This window comes from Boleophthalmus pectinirostris, unplaced genomic scaffold (genome assembly GCF_026225935.1).
Source record: "Boleophthalmus pectinirostris isolate CB_2022bp ecotype Guang Dong unplaced genomic scaffold, ASM2622593v1 HiC_scaffold_20, whole genome shotgun sequence".
Lineage (NCBI taxonomy): Eukaryota > Metazoa > Chordata > Actinopteri > Gobiiformes > Gobiidae > Boleophthalmus > Boleophthalmus pectinirostris.
In genome coordinates, this window is record NW_026571153.1 from 33,106,385 (window position 1) to 33,116,334 (window position 9,950).

Here is a 9,950-nt window from a genome sequence, read left to right on the forward strand (position 1 = left end):
CAGTCAGTGACCTGGTGTTGCTCTCAGAGATGTGCTGATTCACAGAGTGTCTTTAACCAGATAATCCTCACAGTACACAGAGGGATTAGAGCGCGAGCTCCTGTGCTCGCACCAGGGCCCCACACACTGCCACATGTCCTCTGTCCACACTGTCCTCTGTCCACACTGTCCACATGTACACTCTGCACTCTCCTCTGTCCACACTGTCCACACTGTCCACTGTCCACACTGTCTACACTGTCCACTGTCCTCTGTCCACACTGTCCACATGTACACTCTGCACTGTCCTCTGTCCACACTGTCCACACTGTCCACACTGTCCACACTGTCCACACTGTCCACACTGTCCACTGTCCACACTGTCTACACTGTCCACTGTCCTCTGTCCACACTGTCCACATGTACACTCTGCACTGTCCTCTGTCCACACTGTCCACACTGTCCACACTGTCCACTGTCCACACTGTCTACACTGTCCACTGTCCTCTGTCTACTGTCCACGGTGACCTGTCTTCACTGTCCAGATGTCCAGTGCTGGACATGTGGACAGACACACTACACACAGGACACAAGTGCAAGCATCTGACACCTGTCTGTCACCTGTTACCTGCGTGTCACCTGTCACTGTCTGTGACTGTCTGTCACTATTAACAGCCTGTTCTACTGGACCACATATCAAATACTTCATTATAAAACATAACTCATTTTTACAGCTTTAAAATGTTGAAAGAGAAATGAATCAAATGTTTTCCTCATTTTGATCTTTCTAAATAAAGTTGGTATAGCATGGGTTTTGATTTTCGTTGGTCTGATCAGTAGTGATTTCATGAATAGGACAAATTGTACTTGTGTAATTTAATATCCAACAGTCTAAATTATTCCTCCCAAACTCTGCTCCAAATCACATTCTTTTACTGACAGAGGATTGGCTGTAGACCTCTTCATTAAAATCGCCCAACCATGTTAGCATGCTAACATTGCACTTTCTTTTTCACCAACAACAGATGTCTTTATAATTAGATGTGGACATTACACAGCGCCCTTTTTTAACATGAAGAGCTGCTCATACAATAAATCTTTCCTGGAGCAAGACAAATATTCCTTTTCACATTATAAAAGTCAGATACAGGTCCATAAATGCATTCTCTCTTCAATCTTTTATCACTAGCCCTCCTCTTCTGCTTCATCTTCATCACAGCAGCAGAACCATCAGCCTCTCCAACTCCTCCTCCTCACCACCAGTGTCCACTGTCCAGCCTTTGTTTTCCAAAACAGCAGAGATGCCTGTACCAGATCTCTGCTGTCTGTAATTCTACACTGTCCTACCTACACTCTTAAAAAAAGTCCGTAGGCGCTTGTTGTCACTCACTTGTCCCCAGGCGCGTGTGTTCTCTTGTGGGCTGTGTGTTGGTGGGCTGGCCTGCCGTCTGGAGGTCCATCTCTCAGCTCTCCAGTGTGGGCCACTCTGAAGTCTCCCTGACCCGCTCTGCCTCCTCTTCCTCCCCCTCTCCCTCCTCCTCCCCCTCTCCCTCCTCCTCTTCCTCCTCCTCTTCCTCCTCCTCCTCTTCCTCCGCGATGACCAGGCTGTCGAAGGGACGTCTGGGGTTTGGCTGCTTACACACACACACACAGCCTGACTCAGCTTGTTTCTATCTTACAGTCAATACAAAACTAAATAACAATTCCATCAGTATGGCATGTATTGACTTCAGACTGGTTAGATTCAGTATAATGTTGTCACCATGTATGTACAATGTGCTGGTGTCCTCTTTAAGATGGGGCTAGGATTCTTGTATCCATTATTGTATTTTTTATGGTTTTTTTTAAGTCCTTTAAATACAAAGGTCACGCTTTTACATTTTATTTATTGTAAACATGATATTGATCTAAAACAGCTAAATAATAGAAACTGATTCCATAGGCTCTATTCACACTTACGTCCTTATAGTACAATTTCAGTATACAGTTTTTATAGTTGAAAAAGGCAGCATGTCAATAGGCTCAACAGCCCCTGGCAACCTTACAGTAAAAGTCATTACTTTGTGTCCAGTTCTACCTCTGTGAGGTTTTTGTTGCAAGCTAAAGTATTCTTTACTTAAACAGGGTGTTTTTGACTTCTACGGAGTATTAACTGCAACACATATTTAGATCACCATGTTACCTTAACTTGTTTTAGAAGTTTCACTTACAAAACAAGTTTTCACGCTCTGAATCCCCCCTCCCTTTGTTCCCTGTGCTAAGCCACTCCCCCTTTAGAGCACTATCACACCCCAATCAGCGAGTATCCTGCTAATGGAACTACTGCATCACATCTGGTTTGTCACATTGTTGTGTACAGTTTTGTGTCCTGCTTTTGTATATTTATGCCCCACGGGAGCATGGGTGACATAGACTTGTGGGCTGACCCTTGTACAGGCTCGTACTGCCAACCATAAGAAGGGTTTGAATCGTGCGGGAGAGATCGATAAATGCTTACACATGCATGGATGACATCTAAAACCTTGTTTTTGCTGAGGGAACAACGTTATAACATGGTAGACAGCTAAAAAAAAAAAGATTTTACATAATAAAAAGCTCTAGCATGTGGATTTTACATAACAGAGATCCAATAGATCATTTACTGTACTTGTATTTCCTCCACACATCAATTACCAATAAAACGTAAGATAAATCTGCTCACATCTAATGTTGCAGTCTTTCTGTATAGCGCCCCTAGTGGCACACACAACGCACTATGTCATCATATCTGTACACTTCATCCCAGCCAGCTTCCTGCTCCTGCCATCTCACCGGCAACAGTTCACCACACAGATGTGACCCCAGGACACGTGGGCTAGACTGAAATGGTGTGTAAGTGAACGCTGTGTCATGCATATGGAACAAAAATACATATATCTTAAACACATACGCCTCCGAGCCTCAGAGCAGCACTGTCAGGTCGCCAGTGGTGTGTACGGGCAGTCTAGGAGCGTGCACGCAGAGTCCAGGAGCGAGCACGTGAACATGTATCCACACACTGCAGAGGAGGAGAGGGCACAGCGCCTGTGTGCTCAGAGGTGGAGCTAGCACAGTTCAGCTCTCTCTACTCTCTTCTCAGTATGACCCCGCCTACTCTCAAGAATCAGAGCAGAGGGGGTACAGAACACATAATCGAGTATAAGTATAAGTTAAAGGAGCACTTCTGGACTCTGTCTTTCACTTACTTGCTTTAAGTGTGATATTCCCCAGTCACTGTTGGGAAGTAACTGAATGTATAGAGAATACATATGTTGAATAGTTTTGAGTAGCTGTATTCGGTACACTTACCCTTTCATTTGGTGCATTCAGAATACAGTTACTTTTCTAAAATCAAAAGAATACAATGCAGTAGGTCATCCCACAATTTAGGCTTCAAACTGCATAGCATTAGTGGGAAAAATATAAACCACAGCTCTTGTGGTGAGGAATATGTGATTTTTCCTGCTCCATTTAGTGATAGAAAATGCATCTAACAGAATACGTTACAATATACATTTTAATGCAGGTATTCAGTTTGAGTTTTTCAGTTTTTCTACCACATCACTACACGCTACTATGTGAACATTGTTCCCTCATCAAAAACATGCCTGAGGAAGTTTTACATGTCATTCATGCATGTTTGAGTATTTTAGCGATCTCTCCAGGGCCCTATTCAAACCCTCCTTACAGTTTGCTGTAAGATTCTGTGCAATGCTCAGCCCCCACAAGCCTTCGTCACCCATATAATTCTCCATAAATATACAAAAACATGATACAAAACTGCCTAGAGTGACTTGACAAACCTGTTGTGATGTGCAGTGGTTTCATCAGCAGTATGCACTCTAATTGTGTGATATTGCTCTGAAGGGGCAGTGACTTAACTTGTAGAGCAAACGGAAGGGAGACTCAGAGAGAATACAGCATTTTCAAAACAATAAAAGGTAACATGGTGATCTAAATATACCCCATGGAAGTAACACCCCTCTTTAACCTCACAGTCCCGAGCTGTATTAGTGCTTACACATGATTACATCATATCACTGTGTATAGCCAGAGTATGACTGGTGCTTGAACCAGTCGCCTCACCGTTGAGTGCCAGGAGAGCGGCGGGCTTGACTCTCATGTGGGTGTTGACCAGGTGAGCCCGGCCCGTCCTCCTGGAGCTGCGCTGACGGGCCACCACCTTAGCCATGCCCCCCTTCTGCCCCGTTCCAGAGGGAAAGTACAGCACCTGCACACACACACACAAATACATCACAGGGGCTACTGTCACACCTGTCACACCTGCACATGTCATCACAAAGTCTAAGCTTATGTAATGGAGACAACTAGAGGCTAAACACATTTTCACTAACTGACATCAGATCTAAATGCTAATGGTTTTAAAAGAACTGTATGTAAGACTTTGATTTTACATTTCATAAACTTGACCTATTGTGTCCCCAGACAAACATTGCTTTTACTGATAATAGCTGTAATGCTGATTTATTTTAAATTACAAATACATTAGACATGATGACTCTCTCTTTTGGGTTGCAAGTTTCAATGCTGAAATCCAGTTGGTATAAACCTAAAATGTCTCTCTGATCTGAATGGTCACTACCTCATCCCCAGTACCTGCACCATTCATTTGTACAGTAAAAACTAGGAATGCACTGATCCATCTTTTTCTTTTCTATCAATATTGTTATCGTTATTGATACTTTTACTTTAAGTATCTGCCAATACCCGATATGAACCAATACCAGGGTAGGATGGAAAATGGCACTTATTTCCTGTGTTATAAAACACAGTGAACTTATTACACAAGAAATCAGACTGTATTCTGTAACTGTTCTTTATCTTTCAAATCACGGCTGAACAGGTTTGTATGAGCAAAATCAGCCTGTCAATAATCATACTACATCCAGTTAAAGGCCTAACCAGGGTATTGGCTGAACTATTATGGAACCAATACCCAATCCTGCTCATTTTTCAGTATATATTGGTGCATCCATAGTAATAACCTACAAATCTGGACTGTGTCAATGTGTCTATCATACTATCATACCCAAGCAAAGAGTGTAAACTACACGTGTAAAAGTCTTTAGCTCAGGTTCTGATGTTACTCACATGTGCCTGAGTTATTTCCATTTACCAAGACTTTTCATGTTGTAATAATCCAATAATCCACTTCATTTTGACACTGTCCATTTGCTTCCATTCAAGAGTGCAGACTGTTGTTGCAGGACTGCTGTTATCTTTTGAAAGGTCAATATTGTATGATGAGATGAAGGGTCATAGTCAACATTATTTGCAAATAGGAAATCCACATGTATGTCAGTGAATGGTGCCAAAACATACTATAGTTTGTCCTCTGACCTGATCTGAAGCTGACCTTCTCTTATTTATCTTGTTGTGATGTAATGTCTGGTCTACTGTGTGTCTACAGTCATGCTACCATGAGTGACTAATGCAACTTTGATCTGTCACTATAAAAAAATATCTATGACTGTAGTCTTAATCATGTCCTAGTCATTAGCAGCATAGACTGCAAAAAGGGAGTATGACATCACCTCCATATCTCCATATCAGCTCCATTTCTTGATTTACTGACAAAATAGAGAAATAAAAACACCAGTTAATACTGGTTAATAGAAAGTGAACTAGATCCAATTGAGTCGATGGAGCCAGAAATGCTCCCATGCTCACTTTCTATTTGTAACACAACAGTTAGCTATGTCCATTTATACAGTTTAAACATTATGGCAATTTTTATTCCATGTGAATAATAGGTCAGATAATTGTAGCTGTTAACAGTAACCCAGGGCAATGCTATTTTTAACATTTCATTGAATAAAATGAAGTAAATCCTGACCTGTCCTCTAGCTCGGTTTTAAATGATTGGCTCCTATGTTATCAAATCACACGAGCACAATCTAATCACAGCTCTCGGCAGATTTTCTTTAAGAACAGATGTACTCTTGTTTAAACTGGGTTGATCTGGATCCAAGTGAAAGACAGGAAGGAGTTAGTTCTAGTTTAGGATTGGACTTGGTTTAGTAGTTAAAACAAACATTTTAAGACCAAAAGGACAGCCTGACAGCAGCAGTTACAGAGAGAGTTGTGATAGTTTTTCAACACAGGTCAACCAGAGCCTGAAGGAACCACCTTGCGCCTGCTCACTTCCTATTTGGAATGCAGCCGCTATGCTAGCTATGTCCATTTATACAGTCTATGTTTTAAACATGGTTTATTTGCTTAGTCCTGAGATAAGGATAATCAGGAAGTGCACATTAACATGCTTGTTGTTTTAAGCTTGACTGTCAGGGCAAAACTCCGCTCTAGCCTTTGAAAGTTGTGATAAATGCTTATAAACTCATCGTGGTGAAAAATTAGGATGCTCAGAATGTATAAAGTAAGTGAAGAAGAACTTTGGAGTAGAGGTCTGCACAGGACAGAATTTTCAGTCCTGCTTCCGCCCACACCCGCATTGTGCAGTCCCTCTCCCGCAAAGAATTGTAATTTTCAGTCCCGCTCCCACCCACATCTGCGATACTTTGTCCTGCTCCCACCCGCAAGTCCCACAAGATGGGGACGTTGGCTTTGTTAAGCTCTGTCAAACACGGAGAAGCGGAAAGGAATAGTTTAGAATGTGCACAAGATTAGACCACATCTGCAAGTTTAGGCTGCTTAAAATGTTTCTATTAATGTCAAAAAATATCCAGCACAAATGATGTATGATAGGCATACATTAATCATTTGTATATTTTACTTTACACTCATGTTTAGTTTGCAGGACTGCAGTTTATCATCCCACCCGCCCGCTCCCGAATTGTGTGATCTCGCTCCCGCTCGCACCTGCATCTTTCAAATGGTGTCTCGAGCCGCACTGTTTTGCATTGGGTCCCACGCGGGCCTCTCGCAGTTGTGCAGAGCTCTACTTTGGAGCACTGCAAACTGTTTTCACATTCTTAATATGGTAAAAATCAGGTACAGCACCTTTAATTTCCTGAGTGGCTTGTTGTGTTTTAGTATGTGAGCAGAATCCCTCACCTCTCCTGTGTCGGTGCGCTCTGCCCTGACCACAGAGGGCAGTGTGTCCAGCAGGCTGCTCACAGTTCCATGTCCGAGCGGCATGTGTGGAAGGGACTCTCCAGTCAGCTCTCGGTACTGGCTCTGCAGACGAGATGCAGTGACCCCACTCCTCTGGGCCTGCAGAATACCACCCAGCAGCTTCTTCAGCAGCTCTGGGTCAGCCATCTGAAGAGACAAACACATTTCAATATTAATTAGAGCCCGACCGATATATCGGTTGGCCGATATTATTGGCCAATACGGGCACCTGACGGCATATCGGCTATCGGCCGATATGCTTGCCGATATTTCACGTGGGCATGTGATACGTCGTTAAAAATCTTAGACTCTCTACATTATGTTCATTTAATCCAATTTACAGACAGATAAATGGCTCTGCATCAGTATTTATCTGCGGAGTCATTTGTCTGTGTCTGTGTCTGTACTGTCCCTGAACACACCACAGAGTCGTGTCACTCACGTGTGTTTGTTTACACCTGCAGACACAGATCCAAACACTGAGATTATTTTCTTTTTACGGACAATCGGTTTGAGTCTGAATTAAAAGGACATTTATTAGTGCAGACTTTTGATGTGAGGAGGAGCCTGTGTGAGTGGTGAGTGTTGGAAATATGTCGACTTTGAAGCTAGTTTTGGTCATTTGTTATGGGTTAGCTGCTGTAGCTCCCGCACATAAACAGGCTGTTTTCTATTGGTCTATTGTAAATTGGCTACATTGGCCGTATATTTGTTACTGAACCTGCACTGATATGTAAATGAGCTGTGAATAGACGTGTGAATTATGACATTGGTAGTACTTTCTTTTCTCTTCCCATGAGGCCTTATATGTGTGTAATCCCTCAGTGGTCTAGGCAGGATCTATAGTGGTCCATGGGCGTGTATTAGTTAGTTTGTGTGGCTATGTTTCTCATGTGGGCTGAGGATTAGACAGAATCACACTGCTAACCATAATGAGATCACAAGATTACTCAAATATGCATGGAGGACATCTAAAGTCTCTTCAGGCACGTTTTTGATGAGGACACAATGCTATAACATGGTAGAAAGCTCCAAAAAGTCGATGTTGCATAATACCCAGGCCTGTCACGGTAATTACTATATTGATTTATCGTTCAGTATATATGAAAGATGAAACAATATTTTTAAGCTCCATTTTAATTGTTTGTACAATTCTTTGCAATAGAGGGGAGATTTGTGTTAACTTGTATGTAATAAGAACAGATTTGAGCTGTAGAGGGTTGAATAAATAACTTATATGGCTAAATATAGGTTCATTCTGATATTTATTTCTTATGCTTTTTAATGATAGTGTCTATTTAAAATTGGTTTACTGGATTACCCTTCTTTGTGTAAGTGGGATAAAGTAGTCTCAATATTATCGTTTATCAAAGTATTTCTCATTAGCAAAATATCATGCTTCAAAAAGTGTTATTATGACAGGCTTAATACCCCCTGTTTAGCTATATAATAACTCATTTGGTGCAATTCGACTCCTTATAACGATTGGCAAAATATTAATTACTGTTAAACTGTCACAAAAATGAAAAGATAGCTGTTGCCTGATGAACATGTGCCCTTACTGTGAGTGGGATTGCATCTCCACAAACCTAACTCGACTCCTTTTAGGTCTGGGGGAGGATGTCCTCGAAAGTGTTTTTAACTTTCTGTTTCCAGGGAATCATGCATGTGACTGTCACCTCCAGAACGTCACACACAGTGTTACGTTTGAGCTTCACGGTGAACTGTGTGACTGTGTTTGAGGGGCACATTCTGTTGAGGTCTGTTGTTTGAAAAGAATTCCGCCATATAAGTGACAGCAATTTGATAATGTATTTAGGCTATCAAATATTCCGAACACTAAACAAGAACACGCCTTCATTTAACACAGCTCACTGCAGGCTGACATTCTAACAGGCTGATACAAAAGGGGACTGAATAAAACTATACTTTTTTGAGATTTAAAAGTCGTCTTTATAGAGAGTTTAACTGTGAACAATGACAGTGTGACAAATACAGCACACACACCCTCCACCGGCACCGCCACCTATCTGCACCACATTCCTGTGGTCTTTTCATTATTTACGAGTATCTTTATGCGGCTAAATGCTGATAAAAGTGTGCCCTGGGCCGTGGGAGCGACTGTCCCCATTACAACCACACGGAATATCAAGTTTATTCTACTTGTCCCTCCGGGAAACCAGCGGTAAAGTTAGTGAAAAGAAAACTACACAAGGCCGGATGTATAAGTCTGTTACCTTTCAAACTAAAGCCCGCACACGTGTTTGAAATACACGTGCCTTTATTTAGAAAACTAAAGCGGATGTGCCTTCCGTTTGTGACGCTAGTCTAATCTCTCGGAGCCATCTGAGCTGGCAGGTCGGCGAAAGAGAAACAGCAACCGGCACAAGTTCGCTAAAAGTTTAAACACCGCACAATGCAAAGAGGAGTAAGCCCAAAAGTGTGTACCTCGTGCCGTGTATCTCGTACCGTGGGCAGTGTGTGTCGAGGAGTGGGCTCCAGGATGGGTCCTTGTGCCCTGTCAGCGGCGCAGGGTGAACCGCGGCGAAGCTCTGCACTGCCGCTCCTCTCTGCCGCTCCTCTATCGCACTGCCGCTCTGCCGCTCCAGCCTCCTCTAGCTCATTGGTCAAATCGGCATGGCCCTCGCCCATGCCCTGACCCCGGGATAAGCCCACGTCGCATCCTGTCGCACACCCACGGTCACGGATAGAAAGACCACTATAGGCATCAAAACGAAAACATTCAAAAGCTAATTAACTTGATCGTACTTGGCAAGTACGATATCCATAGAGCAAAATTCAAACCTTGTTTCCAGTTGCTTTGAATTAAAATAAATCTTTACTTTTAATATATACTG

The 9,950-nt window shown here is 42.5% G+C and overlaps 1 protein-coding gene across 4 annotated transcripts in view; it reads right to left on the bottom strand.

Moving 5' to 3' along the window:
• Window positions 1-9,681, bottom strand: part of tdrd7b (tudor domain containing 7 b) — a 35,806-nt gene extending 26,125 nt beyond the window's left edge. For 2 of the 4 annotated variants that reach the window (XM_055156140.1, XM_055156138.1), the window contains exons 1-4: window positions 9,541-9,674; window positions 7,033-7,239; window positions 4,084-4,228; window positions 1,370-1,610 (exon numbers count right to left, since the gene is read on the bottom strand). In XM_055156140.1, coding sequence (XP_055012115.1) covers window positions 1,370-1,610; window positions 4,084-4,228; window positions 7,033-7,239 — 593 coding nt within the window. In that variant the 5' untranslated portion in view covers window positions 9,541-9,674. Of the gene's footprint in view, window positions 1-1,369; window positions 1,611-4,083; window positions 4,229-5,109; window positions 5,589-7,032; window positions 7,240-9,540 lie in introns of those variants that run through there. The other 2 variants (XM_055156139.1, XM_055156141.1) reach the window with 2 other exon arrangements.
• Window positions 9,682-9,950: the final 269 nt, after the last annotated feature.